At 47.4% G+C, this 20,404-nt stretch overlaps 1 protein-coding gene across 1 annotated transcript in view; it reads right to left on the minus strand.

Moving 5' to 3' along the window:
- JPH2 (junctophilin 2) overlaps nt 1–13,322 on the minus strand; it is a 78,540-nt gene extending 65,218 nt beyond the window's left edge. The window contains exon 1 of the mRNA XM_058287126.2: nt 12,419–13,322. Coding sequence (XP_058143109.1) covers nt 12,419–12,797 — 379 coding nt within the window. The 5' untranslated portion in view covers nt 12,798–13,322. The remainder of the gene's footprint in view (nt 1–12,418) is intronic.
- Nucleotides 13,323–20,404: the final 7,082 nt, after the last annotated feature.

Here is a 20,404-nt window from a genome sequence, read left to right on the forward strand (position 1 = left end):
ATTGTAGATTTCATATTATGGAAATACAAGAAAGACAATGAGAAACTCCATTCAATAAAGGTTTGCCAGCAAAAGATCAGTGAAATGAAACAGAAAGATTGACTAGACATACATATGAATTCAATTAAAATAAAAATATTAAGATATATGTATCATTTTTTATGTTTCCCTGGTTCCCACTAATTTATTAACCATCATACAACTGACACTGGACAGGAGGGCTTCCACTGTGTTTTTAACATCAGTAAGAGTATGTTGGCATGGACAGAGGTCTGCCCATCACAAAAGGGAGATACCAGGAGGATTTCACGGTGAAGACAAGGAAAATATGCAAAAATCATATGCCAACAGCCCAATGTGAAAATGGTCCTTAGGGTGTGGATCCAAAGTTTGGATGTATTTAGTGAGGAGAAAACTATGCTATGTGTTCTTTCTCAGGGAAAAGATGGTTGTGGCCCAAGCCACTGGATACTCTGCCCTTGATTTAGTCTGCAGGAATTTTCCCAGTCTGTTTGGTACAGGTCATTCAGTTCTAACCACAAGAGACCAAACTGGGGGCAGATAGCCTGGGGAGGATTTTCCCTGATGTATGAAATTAATCCATTCGGGCAGGATCTCCAAAATGTGTTCCTCAAAACTTGTGTGAATAGATTGTATCCAGGAAAAAAATAAAGCAGTTCTGAGGTCAAACGGGTTTTAAGAAAATCAAGGTTAAATAAAAGTAAAGGTGTCCTTATTGCAGGACTTGGCAGAACTCTTAATGTGCTCATGGGTATCGTGACTGTCCAAGAGGGAAGGGTTATTTAACCAAAGAACCTTTGCGGCAGAGCATCTGCCAGGATTAATGTTCCATGGAACCCACTTTGAGAAACTACCTTAAGGCTTTAATCATTTTTACAGCCAGAGTCCCTGAGGGACTGAACAGAGATGGAGAGAAAGGAACTGGGACCAGATACCCTACAGGGGCCCACGCTACCTCTGGGAGTCCTTAGCCTGACAGTCTCACCTCCTAACCTTGTCTTCTCAAATCCTCCAAAGTCCACTTCCAAAGCCACCTCCCTCAGGGAACCTCCCAGAGGCCACCTCCCTTCCTCTAAGCCCTCGTTGCCTGAGGCATTTGTCACCCTTCTAGGACACTGTCAGATCTCTATCTTGTCTGTTCCACCTAATGGCCATCCCTGATACTTCCTCATAGCCTCTCAGATAGAATCAGATGTTAGCATGAGATTCTGAGACCAGACCATGGAAGCATCAAGACAGACTTCAGGCGCATTAAGACGGAGCGCAGCAGGTGGGCGTGGAGCACCAGTGAGTCCTGGGGTCGGTGGCTCTTGTCCAGGAACCCAGAGGTTGGACCAGGTCGGTGGCTCTTGTCCAAGAACCCAGAGGTTGGACCAGGTTAACCAGGAATCCACATGGGGTGAACACACACGCCCATGCCACAGACACCCATGGAGTTACTCAAGAAACACCTCCCAGCTTGGCTTGGCCCACCTTGATGAAACCACTGGACCCAGCAAATGCCTGAGACTAAGGTGCTTCCTGGGTTTCCAATGGTAAAACCGGACAGTTCCCAGGCAAACCAGGACTGCTGGTCACCCTGGATGTGGGTGAGAAGGAAAAGAACCGCATTTCATATCAGCACAATATTCAGTGGTATGCTGGTAAACCACTCTAGCTGGGAAAACAAACAAACAAATCTCTGATTTGTCACATTTGTCGTTTCCATTGTGTAAAGACTCCTACTCTGGGCAGTCGAGCTGCCAGTATTTGAGCAGCCAGCTTGTAGAATTCCTGACAATTAAACAATTGACTCTCATGAGCAGGTATGAGCCGGCCCCAGGAACTGTCCATATTCTTGAGATCTGCAAATGTGCAACACAGTTGTAGGCCTCAACTCTGGTGTACGGGAGAACATCTCCAACCAGAGAAGGCTTCAGCTGGAGTGGAGGTCACTAGTCCAGAGTAACAAGTACTCTGTCACATGGCCACCTCTTCCTTATCCCGTGCCCACAATAGACATTGCTAATCAATCATGATGCTGAATCCTAATCTGGCCTCACAGCCAGTAGGAGCTTGGTAAATATTTGTTAAATGGCTTTTGTATACCTAAAATGGAAAATGGTGGTTGTTTTTTTTTTTTTTCATTTAAAATGTCTTAGGGGAAGCGGATGTGGCTCAACCAATAGAGCATCCATCTACCATGTGGAGGGTTCAGTGTTCGATCCCCAGGGCCTCCTGACCTGTGTGGTAAGCTGGCCCACGCACAGTGCTGCCGTGTGCAAGGAGTGTCATGCCACACAGGGGCACCCCCACGTAGGGTGTGCCCCATGCGCAAGGAGTGTGCCCCACCAGGAGAGCCACCCCGAGCAAAAAAAAAGCACAGCCTGCCCAGAAGTGGCACTGCACATATGGAGAGCTGATGCAGCAAGATGACGCAACCAAAAAGAGACGCAGTTTCCCAGTGCCACAGGTAATGCAAGTGGACGCAGAAGAACACACAGCGAATGGACACAGAGAGCAGACAATGGGGGTGAGGGGAGAGAAATAAATAAGATAAATCTTTAAAATAAATAAATGTCTTAGATTCCTTTCCACAGGAACATATGTTGACCTACCTGTCTTTTCAATGACTTTAGTACTTGGTCATATGGTCTCAAGAACTAATTAAACAGTCCCTTTGGATGAGCATTTAGATTGCACTACAGCTTTCCCATAACCCCAAGCCCTTGCTTTCTGGCTCGCCTGCAAGGCTGGCATCTAAGTCCCTTCTTATGGCTCCCATATGCAGCCACCTATCAAATCTGGCTTCCCAGGATCACCAATAGGCTACCCAAAGTGGAGGTGCTGGCAGCATTTGTGACCAACCCCAGGGGCAGGGATTGGGTCATTACAGTGGTGCGACAAGTCCCCTTGCAGGGCTCTGCCACGCCCACACCCAGAGGCTGCTGACTCAGATGATGCCTCACAGCTTGCATAAGGAGCAGAGGATTAACCAGGTGCTGACAGCCCTGGGCCTGTGGCCTGGGGGAAAGAAAACCCCTTTGCCAGACCCTGATCAGCTCAGCCACCCGCAGGCAGCCAGCCACCTGAAAGGCCAATGTCGGATGGCAGAGGGGGAAGCAAAGGAATCCAGGGCAGACAGTCTGGGGTCAGGAGACCACCTTGGCCATCCAGGCAGTCATCCAGGCTACCCTGTCTGCCCAGATGGGCCCTCCAGTCACAGGCCCACAGGGCATGTGCAGTAGGCATCTGGCACCCATGGAGACCACCCTTCCCAAACCCTCCTCCCAGGTAGTCTTCCCTTGGCCCAGACCCAAATCCTCGGAACCGTCCTTGACAATACTTAGGAATGATCTGTCAGCAAATTGTGCTGGCCATGCTTCCAAACAGATCCAGAATCCAACCTCTTCTCACTGCCTCTGCTGCTATAAGATGGTGGTCCACCGTGTGGAGCTGGCCCATGCGCAGTGCTGATGCGCGCAAGGAGTGCCGTGCTACACAGGGGTGTCCCCCGCGTAGGGGAGCCCCACGCGCAAGGAGTGCACCCATAAAGAGAGCCGCCCAGCGCGAAGGAGGGAGCAGCCTGCCGAGGAATGGCGCCGCCCACACTTCCCGCCCCGCTGACTGACAACAGAAGCAGACAGAGAAACAAGACGCAGCAAAAAGACACAGAAAAAGAAACAGACAACCGGGGGAGGGGAGGGGAATTAAATAAATAAAAATAAATCTTTAAAAAAAAAAAAAAAGACGGTAGTCCAAGTTGCCGTCATTAATCTTGAATTCACTGATTGGCCTCTCTGTTTCTACCCCTGCCTCCCACCACCAGTCTCTTTGCCACACAGCACCAAAGGAATCCCCTTAAACAGAAGGCAGATGATGTCATTTTTATATTCCCCATTTTTCTCAGAGTGAAATCCAAATCCTTACTGTGACCTGCAAGGCCCTGCATGAACTCCCCCTCTCTCTGCCTTTTGGAGGAATACCACATAGAAAAGGTATTCCTTTTTCTTATATCCCATCAAGGGCACATCATGTCAGTCTGTCCATCACCAATGATGTTAAATTTGATCATGTTGTCAAGATGGAATCCACAAAGGAGTCCAGTGTAATTAAAGATTCTAGCAATGGAAGAAATTATATCATTGATGTGGAGACAGTGGCCACTGGTTGCTGAAGTCAGGGAGAGGGAAAAAGAGGTGTAATATGGGGCTATTTTCAGGACTTGGAATTGTCCTGAATGATGTTGCAAAGATAGATACAAGACATTATATATCCTGCCATAACCTACACAGTGGAGTGAGTGAGAGTATAAACTACAATGAAAACTATAATCTATGCTGTGTGGAAATGCTCCAAAATGTGTTCATCAATTGCAGTGAATGTACCACGCTAATGAAAGAAGTTGTTAATCTGGGGAAAAGTGGGAGGTGTGGTGAGTGGGGCATATGGGAATCCCTAATATTTTTTTATGTAATCTAAGTATCTTTCAAAAATAAATAAAATAAAATAAAATAAAATAAAAAGTACTGTCCATAGCAACAGGCAGCCGGCACATTCTTGCACACCTCCGGGCACAGGGTCCTCACTACTCACCTCCTACCAGGCACAGGTCTGGCTGAGTCAGCTCTGATCACCCCTCCACCCCCACCCTTAAGCAAGGAGCAAAAGTTATCAAGCATGACCAGGAGCCTGGACGCTTCACTCATGATCAGACCTAGCTCCCACCTACCCTGTGGCTCCAGCGGGGGAGGGATAAGGCGAGAATGAGCATGACCTTCTGGTCTATGGGGGAAGCAACCCTACTCCTGCCCCTCCAGAAAGTGAGACTCTGCATTCCTCAGGAGGGTGTGACAGGCAAGGCGTGGCGCAGGGAGCAGCTGCTAGAGGCTCAGAATTAGCTGGCCCTGGAAGCGAGCCGCTCAGTGAATCCCAAAGGCCTGGCCTTGGACCAGGGCACGTCTGCGGAGATGTGGCCAATCAGACAGGTGGATCACAGAAAGCAAGGCCCCAGGGAGGAAGGACTGATTACGGCCACTTCCCTCCTCACTGAGGGTCCGCTCTGCTCCCCTGGGTCCCCAGATAAAGCCCAGCAGCTCCCGAAGTTCCAGAAGCTCCTCGGCCAGCTGTCACACTGACCCCTGGCTGTGAACCCAGGCATTTGTTTTCAAGATGAGGTTAAATTATGCTGATTCTACACTGGAAATGGAATCACTCCTAGCCTGAGCTCCATCTACACTGGCAGAACTCAAGGCAGAACTACGCGAATCAAAGTCTTGGCTTACTAACTGCTCCAAAGTCAAGAGTTAGTTTTTGAGGTTGAAATATTCTTCCAAAGATAGGCACAGCTGTGGTTCAGGCCATTCTGAATTAATTAGCCCTTCGGACGAGAAGAAAAAGAAAAAAAAAAAGGAAGGAGAATATATATTTGGGCACTTTCTATGTGCCAGGCAATATGCCCAGTGCTTTATATGTGTAATCTCATTTCATTGTTGCAACCAAATTCTGAGGAAGATTTTAACATCCCCAGTGGAAAAAAGAAAACAGAAACTCAAAGACATTACATGATGTACCCAAGTTCAGTTACGAAGTGGCACCACTGAGATTTGAACCCAGATCTGGTTACTCTAACCCCCACATGTCTCCCTTTAGTAATATCAGATTCCCCCAGGTCTTCTACACTTGCTTTTAATAGCAATCAAGTATTATAAATTAAAAGATATTCTGTGGCAATCTGAGAAAAATAAATTTTTTAAAAAACAACAAAAAACCCCACTAGACCTAAGAAATTGATTTATCAAGGTCAAAGGATCCAAAGTCAATACATAAAAATAATTGTATTTCTATTAACAATGAACAATTGGAAAATGAAATTTTAAAATGCTATTTACAATATCGTAAAAAGTAAAATACTTGGGAATGAAATTGACAAAAGATATGCAAGTCACTGGAAACTCCAAATGTTGCTGAGTGAAATTAAAGGCCCAAAAAATATACCAGGTTCATGGATTAGAAGGCTCACTGCTGTTAAGATATCTATTCTCCCCCAACTGATCTAATGCAATCCCAATAAAAATACTTTTCAAAGGTCTGTTTAAAGATATTAGCAAGCTGATTTTATTATGTCTATGGAAAGGGAAATTAGCTAGAATAACCAAAAAATCTTGAACAAGAACAAAATTGGAAAATTTACTGATTTCAAGACTTACTATGAAGCTACAGTAACCAAGCCAGCATGACACTGGCATAAAGGTAGACAAATAAACCAATAGAAAAGACATTCCTTTGGGGAGCAAATAAATAAATACAGAGGTTAAATTCCTTCAAGCTAATCTCTATAAGAAACACAAATCCATAGGCCCAGATAATATGATAACAGGTATTGCTCAGGCTTCTATCCTAGCAAATTCATTTTGCTCCCATGTTCAGAGTAAATTGGGTTAGAATGAGCTTAAGCCATCAGCTGTGGGCAGGAGAAAGAAAAGTACACCCAGGGCATGGAAGCCTGGATTTTTTATCCAATTGTCATAGTCAATCATAAAAGTCCTATGGCATGTAATAATAATTTTTTTAAAATACTACCTACATGCAAAACCCTGTTTTAACATATGTTAGGTCGTCATTTAATTCTCTAAACAAAATAGAAGAGAAAATAGCAAGCATTGCACAGAGGACGGGAGATATTGTTTCACAGTGGTTTTTACATTTTTGTAGGTGTGTGTACGTACAGAATTACAGTGTGAAATGTATCTTTTACTGTGGGTCAAACTCAAAAACTTAAGCAGATGAGTAGATAAGAAGCCTAAATAATGTGATTCTTGTAAGATTCTTAGCTTAGCACCTGGGAGAGAGCAAAGACTGCATAAATGGGAGATGCAGTTACTGTTGACAGTTCAATGCTCTACTGTCACCATCTTGAAATTCTTAATGATTTTTGAATAACGGCCCCGCATTTTCATATTGTACTGGGTCCCACAAATTTCCACAGCTGGTCCTGACGGTTATCTATATGCCTGTTTATATTTTATCAAAATACTTGTTTATAACATGAAATATTTTATTGTCACTTATTATGATCAAATTCCACCCCCTCCTCTTACTAGCTAGAGAAATGTGCGCAAGAATTTTTAAATTTCCTCAGTTGTAAAATGGGGGTAACAACGGTACTTCCCATAGGGTTGTTTTGAAGGTTTGAATAACTCCAGAGCAGTATCTGGCACATGGACAGGAGTCAGAAAATGTTACCTATTATTATGAGTAGCTTTATGAACTTGGGGGGAAGTCACCCCTGGACATGATTTCTCCATGGCATATTTTGGGGAGGGGATTACATGAATCTTTTTTTAAAGATTTATTTTATTTATTTCTCTCCCCTTCTCCCCATTGTCTGCTCTGTGTGTCCATTTGCTGTGTGTTCTTCTGTGTCCTTTTGCATTATCCCGCAGCACTGGAAAACTGTTTTTTTTTTTTTCTCTTGTGTCATCTTGCTGCGTCAGCTCTCCATGTGTGCAGCGCCACTCCTGGGAAGACTGCACGTTTTTCACGGGCAAGTGGGGCACCCCTACACGGGGGCGCCCCTGCGTGGCACAGCACTCCTTGCGCACAGCAGCACTGCGCACGGGCCAGCTCATCACATGGGTCAGGAGGCCCTGGGGATCGAACCCTGAACCCTCCATACGGTAGACGGACACTCTACCAGTTGAGCTACATCCGCTTCCCAATCCATGAATCTTGAGCACTGGACTACTCTGAAAATCTGATAACTAGCAGAGGAAATGCCTCTCAGGAGAACACAGCTTCTCTCCGCACTCGCCTGCAGCTTCAGGGCACTTATGGGCCCCAGGTCAAGAACCCAGGAAAGCAAAGATCACTAATGGCCCTTCTGGTCGGGGAGTCTCTGAGTCTCTGGGGCGGGAACAGGACAGCCGGGCAGCCACGCAGCATATTGCTACTTAAGGGCCGAGCGGTGCATCTGTGGGAGCTTTAAGTCAGCAGCTAATTTTAGGTTTGCTATATATGGCCTGGGGGAGGAATGCTAGCTATGGGGGCGGAAGAGGGTGCCAAGAGGCTTGATGGGGTTTGGGAGGCCGGAGCTCTTTTGCCTTCCCCAGTTTCCCCTTCCCATTCGAGAACTGGAGAACTTAACCTGCAGCCAAAGCAACCAGTGTGGGGGAGCGGAAGGGTTTAGGGAAAACCAAGAAGATGTGCTGAGGCCAAGCCACTTTAGAACAGTGGTTTTCAAACAGTTTTGGCTGTAATCCACAGTAAGAAATACACTGAAATACATTTTATATCATGATACACATATAAACACAGATGATAGACATACATATATTTTTATTCCTACATCCACATATAAATACATCCACATATATCCCCAACTGAACAAAGGATTTAGGAAACAACAACAAATACAACAATGCTTTATCTTATTCTCTGCGAAGCACCCTGATTTTTTCTCTTCTCTTCTTTCACTTAAAAAATGCAGGTGATGACTCACTACGTTTATTTTGGCAGCTACTAATGGGTTAGTACCTCCAGTCTTTGGTTTAATGCCAGTGGTTATCAGTAACTAGACTGCAGGGTAAGGTGGGAAGGGGAGGAAATGGGACAAGCATGTCCCTTTGACAGATCCTTCTCCATATTGGAGATAAGGTAGAAGTTTCAGCTTTAGGTACTGCTGGATGGCAAGCCTTGGACCTCCTGGCTTTTGCACATCCTGCTACCTCTACCTGGAGCTCATCCTCCACCCTTTCCACCTGGCTCACTTGTGCACCAGCTTCCAGGCTCAGCTGACTGGTCACTCACTCCAGGAAGCCTGGAGGCCTGAACCTGATTAGCTGCCCCTCCTTTCCCTCCATCCGACCCAGCACACTGTAGTCTAATTTCCTGATAAATTCGTTGGGAAAGCAGGGATCTTTCTATTCTGTTCATTTCTACACACCCCAGTGTACTGCAACTCAGGCTTCACAATAGTAGTGCAAGGCCCCTCTCGATACAGAGGTGGAGCGGACATAACCATCCCAGGGTCCACAGAATGGAAGAATAGAGTATGGATTAGCATGGACTTACTGATAGTCTATTCTGGAACTAGTGTGATTAGTAATGGAAGTAAATGTAGCACTGAGATGGAGAAAGTGGCCATGGTAGCTGCTGAGTGTGGGGAGTGGGAAGAAGAGATGTGATGTGGGGGCATTTTCAGGACTTGGAGCTGTCCTGGGTGGTGCTGCAGGGACATTTAACTGGACATTGTATGTCCTCCCATGGCCCACTGGGTGGACTGGGGGAGAGTGTAAACTATATTGTGGACCATTGGCCATGTGGTGCAGCAGCGCTCAGAGATATATTCACCAAGCGCAATGAAGGTCCCATGATGATGGAGGAGGTTGTTGTTATGGGAGGAGTGGGGTGAGGGGATGGGGGGTATATGGGGACCTCATATTTTTTTAATGTAACATTAAAATAATAATAATACTAATGAAAAAAATTAATGAAAAAAAATAGTGCAAGAAATATTTCTTGAGTGGATAAATAGTTAATAATAGTAATAATAGCAGCTATCCCTTGAGAAATCTTATGAGAGCAACAGTACTGATGCACTTTCCGGATGAAGAAACTAATACCTGAAGAGATTAAAGAACTAGTGCAAAGCTGCACAGCGAGGAAGGGGTAGAGGCAGGGTCTGCTGGACTCCCACCCTTCCTAGTCATGGGGTCTTATTTGTCCACGTTTTCCTCAGCGCTCCCGAGGATGGAGCAAAGGGCAGGTCCTTAACGAACCCTCAGGGGACTGGTAAAAGGTTGATTAAGAGGTTTTGGGAAGCGGTGGCCACATCTGATTTGGGAGAGCTGCACTTTGTATGTGGCTTGGGAAAGCGGACCTGTGAGGCTCTCAGGCTCCTGGGGTGTGGGGCCTTCTCATTCGGGACGAGAGTCTGGGCGTCTGTTACCTGACCTGAAGAGCACCTGGGCACACCAAGGAGCACAGCAATTACAGTCTCAACTCCTACAGCGCCCCCAGCTGTGCTCCTGCCCCCCTGGCAGTCTTGCTCTTCCTCAGCCATGCCCAGCCCTCCTGCCTCAGGGCCTCTGCCGTTGCCATCCTCTGCTCAGATGCTTTTCTCCCTTTAGTCCTCCCCACCCTGCTTCTCAGACCACCCAGTCTAAAGCCACCACCCTCTTCCCTCTGCTTTTGTTTTTGTTTTCTTTTCCCATAATACTGGTAACTTCTGGAAATTACATGTGTTTGTTTTCCTGTTTATTTCCGCTTCCCCACTAGACGAGACACTCCTCGAGGGCCTTGTCTTGCTCACAGCCCCAGCCCCTGAAACCCATGGGATAGCAGCTGGCACCACAGGTGCTCAGGGATACTGACTGCATGAATGAATGAGTGGGTTTTCTCCTTTCCAGGGCATCGCTTCCCATGCTCACCTCGACCCAGGAGAGTCACATCCAGAGCCCCAGCACACCTGCACCTTGGTTGGGAGAGTGGGAAGGGGAAGGAATGAACACTTGGTGCCCTTGGCACAGTTACCTGAGGCCTCGTCAGCCCTCAGGGCTTGTCTCCATGTTACAGTCGGGAACATAGAGATTTGCTCTCCACTGCATCCCCCTACCTAGGTCAGGGCCTGGCATAAATGTCCAGTGAACTGACCCGCACTGAACTGGAGAGGTTCAGCAATGGCTCAAGGTCATCGAACTAGGAAGCCGCAGAGCCAGAATGTGTCCTCAGTGCTGTCCAACGCCAGCCACGGTTTTGCTAGTGCCCTGTGTAGCTGCCATGTGTGCCTGCAGAAACTCTAGGGACACAACCTCATTAATATCCAGACATGTTCGGGGGGGGGGGCCCTGACCCAGACACCCCCCAACTGGCAGCCCAGATGCGAGGCGGTATGTGCCCGAGCCTGCTCTCCACTTGCCCGCGCCTCGGCTCGAGCACATCTTCTGCCCCAGGCTGGCTGGTGCCCGGGCCCCAGCCCCAGTCCGCTGCCAGACTTCCCACTTCCTGCCCTCTGTCATAAAGAGGGGAGGCTGGTGACAAATAGAATATACTACGCGTGCCTTCTGACACCAAATATAACTTCTTAAAAATAGCCACAGTTTTGAATAATCTGTGTCAGCTCCTCTTTCCAATGTGGCACATTAGGGAGACTTCACAGAATTATCCTGAGTGAGAAGGGACCTCAATGGACATTTAAAGCAGGGACTGGCAAGCTTTTTCTGGAAAGGATCAGATAGGAAATGTCTTGGGGTTTTAGAGCCAGGAGGGAAAATAGAGGCTATTACGTAGGTACTTTCATATAATTTCCGCTTCATGAAATATTGTTCTTTTGATTTTTTTTTTCCAACCGTTTAAAAATATAAAAGCTACTTGTGGCTCGCGGGCCGTACCAAACAGATGGTAAGCTGGGTTTAGCGGTTGGCCCAGAGTTTGCAAACCCCTGATTTAAAGCACTAAACTCAAAGGTGTGTGAAGATCCCCTGACAACTTGATTTAAAGAGATCACCCAGCCCACCCTCAGGAGCTCTGACGCAGCAGGTCTGGAGAGGGGCCCTGGATTTGCATTTCAAACAGGTGGAACCGGCATGCTGAGGCTGCCAGCCCACTGCCACTTCCTGAGAAGCACTGATATTCTAGCATCCCATTCTATGGAGGAGGAGACTCAGGCCCAAAGGAGTGATATGTCCAAAGCGATGCCCAGGGGACTAGGTAAGGATATCTGTTCTGCCACTTCACAGGGCCATCGGGCCACAGAAAACTCCTCTCCATTTCCTTACCCCACCCAGTAGTCTTTGCACACACGCTTCTCTGCCTGGGCTACCCCCACTCCCACCCTCACAAACGCAGTTTTCCCATCAAGATCCAGCTCAGACGTCACCTCCCCTTCAGCATTTCCCGACCTATCTCAGGGCACCCACTCTGAGCGCACTGGTGCGTGACTGCCGCCGTGGCCGCCTGACTTCTCTTTATAGCCACCCCTTCATACAAGGCCTGGCCAAGAGGAGACACCGACAGGATGGACGGATGGATGGAGAGAGAGATGGGTGGAGGCATGTATGAACAGTCTCTGTGATCTTTGGCTCAAAATAATTTTCCTGGTGAAGTTGAGACAAGTCCCTGATTCTGCCGGTGCACGAGCGAGGGAACATGCCGCAGCCGTTTACGCGCTCAGCACACAATCACGGTTGCATTTCCTTGCGCGTGCACCACAGACCAGGCCTTGTGCTAAACGCCCCTGCAGGGCCCCCCATGACCCCTTTCTTGCTACCAAGAAAATGAATGCTTAGAGGGTAAAGCAGCTTGCCCGAAGCCACACAGGAAATAACCTTCCAGCCCACTGATACACCCTCTTCCCACCCTCCCCACCGTCGCTCGCCCCGCGGGGCCCCCGGCTCCGCAGTCCCGGGGCTGGGCTCACCTCCATCCGCATAGGTCTCGGTGCCGTAGCCGTCCTGCAGGCCGTTGTTCCAAGTGCCCTCGTACTTGGCGCCGCTGCTGGTGCTCTGCCGCGTCCCATAGCGCCCCTTGAAGCCGTGGGTCCACTCGCCCTTGTAGAGCCAGCGCCCCTTGGTCTCTACGCCCAGCCCGTGCCGTTTGCCCTGGCTCCAGTATCCCTCGAAGGTGTTGCCGCTGGGCCAGGTGTAGACGCCTGCCACCTCGAAGCCAAAGTTCCAGGAGCCCGAGTATTCGCCCTGGCCCTTGGGGCCCGTGCACAGCCCGTGCCCGTGGGCCTTTCCCCCCTCCCAGCCCCCGCAGTAGGCCCCGCCATCGTCAAAGTCGAAGCGGCCCCCGCTCATCTCATCGTAGCGCCCGACACCCTCGCCGGCCTCCAGGTTGCGGGAGGGAGGGTGGCGGTGCCAGCGACACTCTCCGGGCGCGCTCAGGGCCGGGCCCCCAGACTCACCACCGCGCCCCCGGAGGGGGCGAGCGAGCTGCCAGAAGGGGCCGAGAGGGCCCAGCCAAGCCGGCCCCGGGGCGGCTGCTCAGTGCCATGCCTGGGAGGCCCCCCCGCCCCGTCGGCCAGGGGAAGGCTGCCAGGTGGGAAGGAGGCGGGAAGGAGCTGTGCAGAGTCCCCAAAGCGTCCCAAGTCGTCTATGGAGGCAAAGGAAACCCGGCAGGATCCCCTGAAGCAGCACAGCAGGAAAGGGTGGAGGGGGCAGGGTGCCCAGTCCGTTTCAAGGGGGGAACTCCCCCCTTGGTGACAGCCCCCAGCCCGAGGCTGAATCCCCACACGCCCCGCCGGCCCCCTTCTCCCCCACCCAGTGGGTGTGCGGGGCTGTCGATCTCCCCGCCGCCGCCCCGCCCCCTGCTCCAATCCTGCCCTCCTCCTCCTCGGCGGAAAGGTCAGTGTTGCCCTAACAAGGCCATTGGATCTCAGAAGCTGCTCCCAAAATAGTCCCCCTGGCCAGCCCTGCCTCCTTGGAAGAGGGAGGGGTGTTTAAAATGGGGCTAGTACTTCAGACCCAGGGAGTGGCTGGAGGGATGGGGAAGGGAAGCTGAGAAGCAAGTGTAGGCAGCCGGGCGGTCTGCGGGCTTTTCTTCCCACGGGTGAGCTCTACCTTCCACCCCAGCGTGCCCTGAGTCCACAGGCAGAGAGGGGGAAGCGCGGTACCGAACGGGAAGGGAGGAGTGGAAAACTTGCAGAACTCCCAGTCCTGGATCCTGCAAACCCTCCTGGGGGCAGAGGTTGGCAGTGTTAGCCGCATGGCCACCTGCATACCCTCACGGTCCCCAGCGCTACAGCACCACTGCCAACTCCAAAAAGGAGTCCGTGACCTAAAGAGAAAGCAATAGGGGGTGCTTTCACAGATCCTTTTGACAGCAGAGGAGGGAACTCAGTAAGAGAGGTGAGGTTCCAGAAACAGAGTCTGGAAGATAGAGCAAATCTGAGTCCAGCAATCAAGCACAACCCCTAAATTCCCTGTAAGTAGGAATCCTGGGGAAGAATCCAAAACAAAAGGCACCTATCTGTTCCTTTTCTCTCCATCCCCCCAAATAGGTAAATACTTCCCTGAAGGGCAAGGAGCCCCTCCCCCTGTCTCTGCAGATGAGGTTTGGGGTTGCAGGTTGTGTTGGAATGAGATCCTCTCAGAAACATTTGTGAATCACAATTCCTTTTCTTTTTTTTTTTTTTTAAACTTTCCTTTCCAAGCTCTTTTTTCCCTCTAGTTTCCTAAGAGCCTGCGGGGCCAGTCTTCAGAAAACTCTTGAGTCAGGGTCAAGAGGGAAGGGCGTGGGGGGATTCCCAGCACGCAGGTTCTCAAAAACGCCAGCCGAGGAGGCACATAGTTTTCCGTTGACATGAAGCTGTGGCCAGGGCTAATGACTGGAAATCCCACTGAGCCCAGGGTGAACAGGAGCGTAGAGTAATTCTGGGGAAAGTAAGACTCACCAAGAACTGGCAGCTGGGGTTAAGTGCATGGGGGTGGGGCAGGGAGGGGGGAGGGGAGGGGAAGGGGAGGGCGAAGTGGGGGAGAGAGAGAAAAATCGCCAAAAAAGCAAGCACTTGACGCACTGGAGGACATAGGACTGTTATCTGACTTCAAGTTATCTGACATTCTCCAAATCCCATGATGCCTTAGACCTCTTAAAGTCACTGCAGGGGCTTTTTTTCCCTCTTGTTTCAGAAATGGGTAGAAAATGTTCTGTCCCTTCATCCCGGCTGATTACCAGTTCCAATGACCTGGTTCCTTCATTGTTCACAGCCCCCCAGCCTTAAAGAGCCCCTTCTGTGTCCATGTTTTACCACAAGTAGAAACACCGAGCGAGCCCCCTGAGTTCACTATCAATGGCCGTCTGTCAAGCAGACAGGCAGCAAATAGCAGTGGCTGAAGACTGTCAGGTGGGTAGTTTGGCTCACTGCCTGGCAGACTGACTAACAGTCTGCTGCACAAGGTACCTCGGGGTGCCTCAATTCTGCCCCCAGAAAGTTCTGCTTTGCCACTCCTCACCTTGGTTTTCAGAATCATACGTTTCCTTCTAGCTCTAGCTCTGCTCTCAAACCGGAAGCTAGAGAGTTGCCTGAGGGCAATCCCCTTTGTCCTTAAATGCTGGGCAAATCAGCAAAGTCCTTTCCAAGGCTGGGTGGCTGCTGTGTCCCAGCCAGCTGTTCCGCCTACATAAATGTAGCCATTTTTCACCCATAGCAGCTCCCTGTGGTGGTTCCCTGCCAGTGGTGGGTAGCATTAGAATCACCTATAGAACTTAATCAAGGTAAATGGATTTCAGAGCCCTTCCCAGACCCACTGAATTAGATCGTTCTGGGAGAAGACTTGGGGAAGTGCACTTTTTTTTTTAAGTTCCTCAGATGAATCTGACTGTCATCCCTGGTTAAGAACCACTGTAAGTGTTCAAATAAGAAATTTATTTCTTAATAACATTGACAAATTCATAAATCCATGTATTATAGGCTGCATAGGTCATTGTGAGACATGTGTTCAAATTCCCATTCGACCCTCACAAACTGAATAAGTTTGGGACAAATGTTAACTTTATTCTAAGCTGCAGTTTCTTCATCTGCAAAATGGGAGGCATAAGAGTACCTACTTCAAAGGATCATTCATATTAAGAGTAATAGTATCTGGGAAGCGGATGTGGCTCAGCTGAAAAGAGCGTCCACCTACCATATAGGGGGTCCAGGGTTCAATGCCCAGGGCCTCCTGGCTCATGTGGTGAGCCGGCCCATGCACAGTGTTGAGCGTGCAAGGAGTGCCATGCCACACAGGGGTGCCCCCCATATAGGGGTGCCCCATGCGCAAGGAGATCCACCCCACGTGAAAAATACAGTCTGCCCAGGAGTGGCACCACACACACACAGAGCTGATGTAGCAAGATTATGCAACTGAAAGAGACACAGATTCCCCGTGCCACCTGACAAGAATGCAAGTGGACACAGAAGAACACACAGCAAATGGACACAGAGAGCAGACACCGGGGGGGGGGGGGGGGGGGGGGCTGGGGGGAGGAAGGGGAGAGAAATAAATAAAAATAAATCTTAAAAAATTAAAAGAGTAATAGTTTCTACCTTATAGGGCCAGGTGAAGATGACATGAGATAATACTGTAAAAGGCTTGAACACACCAGTCACTAAAATAAAATGTTAGTTGTTATTAATATTATTCTCACAGGAGAAGGTGCTTTTCAGATCATCATGTTTAATAAAATAGTCACCACAGAAGGAAGAGAACCTTCTTAAATATTAAATACCTTAGCCCTGATGCACTACATACTCTTCCCAAAATACGTTTACTCAATATTACCATGTAGGTTCTCATTTTTTAAACTGCTAAACTAACTTATTGGTAAAGGGTTCACTTTGATTTCATAAAAGTTTGAGTAAATTCTTTGCCAAATTTGATACTGGCCTTACCTGACCAGTGTTGAAGCTTTTGAACAAGACTTCACGCTTAGGTCATTCCCGGTAAAGCAGAGCCTGTTTCAGGGAAAGGGAGACCCCTTGTGGCCACCTGTGTCTTCATATTGCATTAGGAAAGTTCTTCAGACCAAATGGAATTTCCTAGACTTAAAATGAATTTGAAACTGTTTTTCAAGGTAGTTATCCCATTCCCTTTTCTTTCTGGGTCTTTTCTCATTCCTTCATAATATTTGGTCAGAGAGATCCTGGGATTAAGTCCCTCTATGTCCTTCCCAAGTTGTCAAACTTGGCTGCTTCCAGGGGATCATGGAGCGGAGGGAACTGAAAGGCAAACCAGAGAGGACTGCACACAGAGCTCCACCTGAGTTCTCCCCATCCACTGAAAAGTCGGATGAAGAAGCCTCCCTCAACTTCACTTCACCTTTCCAGACAACAGTTTCCTGGCCTTTCCACCTGCTACTTGAAATTAACCATTGCATTCCTTAAAAAAAAAAAATAAAAATAAAAACATTTTTAAAAATTGCCTATATCTGGCTCCTCCTCCAAACTATGAATTATTTGAAGCAAAGATTATCTTCGTTCAAAGAAACACATGAACACTGACTGTGCACTCGGCACTCTGGCTCATCTTTTATGTCCAGTGCCTGTTCAGTGGGCACTTCCTCAATTTTCCCTTTCTAGGACATTTGGCAGCTGATCAGACCCTTCTTTTTTTTTTTTTTTTCCTTATCATATTTTTGTGTTTTTTATTGTATTTTTTAAAAAATAGATCACACAAAAAGTTACGTTAAAAAAACATAAGAGGCTCCCATATACCTCACTGCCCACCCCTACCACCACTCCTCCCACATCAACATCCCCTTTCCTCAGCAAGGCACATTCATTGCATTTGGTGAATACACCCTGGAGCACTGCCACACCGCTTGTAGTTTACATTGTAGTTCACACTCTCCCCCAGTACATCCAGTGGGTTATGGCAGGATGTACAATGTCCTGCATCTGTCCCTGCAATATCATTCAGGACAACTCCAAGTCCCGAAAATGCCCCATACCACACCTCTTCCTCCCTCTCCCTGCCCTCAGCAACTCCTGTGGCCACTGTCTCCACATCAATGATACAATTTCTTCCGTTACTAGTCACATCAGTTCTATAGTAGAATACCAGCAAGTCCACTCCAATCCATATTATATTCCTCCATCTTGTGGACCCTGGGATGGCAATGCCCACTCCACCTCTAAATCAAGAGGGGGCTTAGATCCTACATGGCTGATGGATGCGATTTTCCCGCTTGCATTTGTAGACAGCCACTCTCAGTTCCCTGGTGTGGTGGTTGACCATTCTCACCTCCCCGTCAGCTGACCTGGGTATATCCAAGGAACTGGAGAGTAGGTGTTGCAACTCTGCTGAGGCTCAGGGCCCTGATCACATCCTTCTTGAAATGCTCTCTCACTTGATTTCCAGGATGCCTCTCTTGGTTCTGCTCCTACTGCACTGGCTTCTCCTGCTCAGTCTTTCCCTCATTTCCCTGAATTTTAAGCCTTGGGGATGGCCCAGTGCTTAGTCCTCTGACCTCTTATCTATCTTCATTCACTACCTACATGATCATCTCATCCAGTCTTATGATTTTAAATAACGGCCATATACTGATGACCCCTGAATTTCTATTTCCAGCCTGTACCTCTCTCCCGATACCCAGTCTTATATTCAACACCTACTCACCACTGCTTTTTGGATATCTACAAGCTTCTCAAACTTGACGGGAACAAAACCAAACTCTTAATTTCCTCTCCTGAATCAGCTCCTCCAGCTGACTCTCAGATAATGAAAACTTTCAGGGTCATCCTTAAATCCTATCTTTTTCTGACTCTATATTCAATTCCTTCAGCTCTACCTTCAAAATAATTCCAGAAACACATCATATCTCATCTCTTTCCACTGCCAAGTGTCCAAGGCACCAAAAACCATAGCCTGATTTACAGCACTAGTCTCATCACTGCCCTCCTTGCTTCTTTCCTTTGCTCCCTTCTTAGTCTACACATACAGCCAGTGCTTTTTTAAAAGGCAAGTCTGATTATGTCTCTCTTCTACTCCAAACTCCCCAAATGGTCCCTATGTCATTCCAATAAGAACCAGAGCCTTTAAAATGGCCTACAAGGCCCTCCATGATCTGCAAACATGCCCACCCCCTAAACCTCTCTGATCTCACTTGCTTTAGCCACATCAGTATCTTTGCTGTTCCTTCTGCAAGGAATGTTTTCTCCCATCTCACATGGCTGCCTCCCTCACTTCCTTCAGGTCTCTTCTCAAATGTGGTATCAGAGAAATAAAATAGCATCCCCTACCCCAGCCCTTCCTTTCTTCTAAAGCTTTTTCTGTCCATTGCATTTATATATCATAAGTATGTTCAAGGCCTTTCTCCACATGAGGACAAGGACACTGCTCTGTTTACTGTTCTATTCCCAGCACCTACTACAGCGACTGACATGTAGCAGGCACTTGATAAATATTTTTAAATAAAATGAATGCTCCATGAATAGCTATTTATTGAATAAAATGACTGAATGCTCCATGAAGTTATTAAATGAAGTTATGTGGCAATCAGGATGCGACTTTCAAAACATGAGAGTTAAACCTAATCCCTTAATCCACAAACTGAATACATTTTCCAGGATGCATTAGAGAAAGAAAATTACTTCAGTAAGTCACACCCACAAAAGGTCAAATGTTCCAGTGACACTAATAATAAAGATGGCCCAACAGGGTATGAGCAAAGTAATTTTCAGCATCAAGATTCATGGTTTGTAAATTTTAAAAAAATTCATGGTTTGAGGGAGATTTTGACTGATAGATACAACTCATTCCCAGAAATCTGGATCACCTAAACTTTCATTCAAATTTGGATTCCTTCAACATGTTACTAGATCATGGAAACTTTGTCCTTTTCCATCTTTACATCCCTCCTCAAAACAACTTCCTATGAAAGGAATATGCATCAGTCTTCATTCTTTGGTGACTGTTCTGTTAATATACAGCATTAAAATACCAGACCACTGGTTTGAAAAGCAAACTACAAAGGACTTAGGGACTTAGTAACCCATCTTAATTCAAGTAAATGCTGAGCAGAATCTGTTCCACCGCTCTCCAGTTAAAAAAAAAAAAAAAAAGTGAGGCAAAACACTGGTTGTGGATGTGAGAGTGGGGCAATACCTTTATAAGCAGAAGCTGTAGTGACCTAGATTAGTGGTTGTCAAAGTATGACCCAGGAATCCCTGCCAGTCTCCAAGACCCTTTCAGGGGGTCTGCAAGGTCAAGAACTACTTTCGTGATACATTTGCCTTTTACACATTCATTCTCACAAGCATACAGTAAGCCGAGTTTTCCAAAAGCCACTCAATCAAGGTTATCACAAGAGACTGAATGCAGGAGCAGATAGAATCCAACTGTCTTCTATCAACACCAAACAATAAAGAAGAGATTTACAACTATGTAAAGCAATGCTTCTCACTACATTTGTTTTGCAGAATATTTTCATTTAAAAATGTTAACATGTAATGTCTGTTTTTTTTTTTTTAGGTACCCAGGGCCAGGGATTGAACTTGTAAGTGGGTAGCCCGGCACTCAACCACTGAGCCACATCAGCTTCCTTGAGTTCGTTTTACCATGTTTTGCTTGTTGTTTTTTCAGGAGGCACCAGGAACTGAACCTGGAACCTCCCATGTGGTAGGCAGGCACTCAACTGCTTGAGCCACACCCATTCCAGGGTACATTATTTTTAAGTGAAGTAATAAATGTATTAAAAATTTCTTACTTTTAATTTCTAATACTGGTATTAGTAAATATTGATAGGTAATTGGTAAATATTGATATAACCCATATAAACAAAAGCTCTTCAGAATTCTCAAAATTTTTTTTGTTCTATTTATTTAGAAGGTGCCAGGGATTGAACCCAGGGCCTTGTACAAGGAAAACAGGCACTTAACCACTTGAGCTACATCTGTTCCCCTTGAATTTCTAAGTATAAAGGAGTC

This window comes from Dasypus novemcinctus, chromosome 24 (genome assembly GCF_030445035.2).
Source record: "Dasypus novemcinctus isolate mDasNov1 chromosome 24, mDasNov1.1.hap2, whole genome shotgun sequence".
Classification (NCBI taxonomy): domain Eukaryota; kingdom Metazoa; phylum Chordata; class Mammalia; order Cingulata; family Dasypodidae; genus Dasypus; species Dasypus novemcinctus.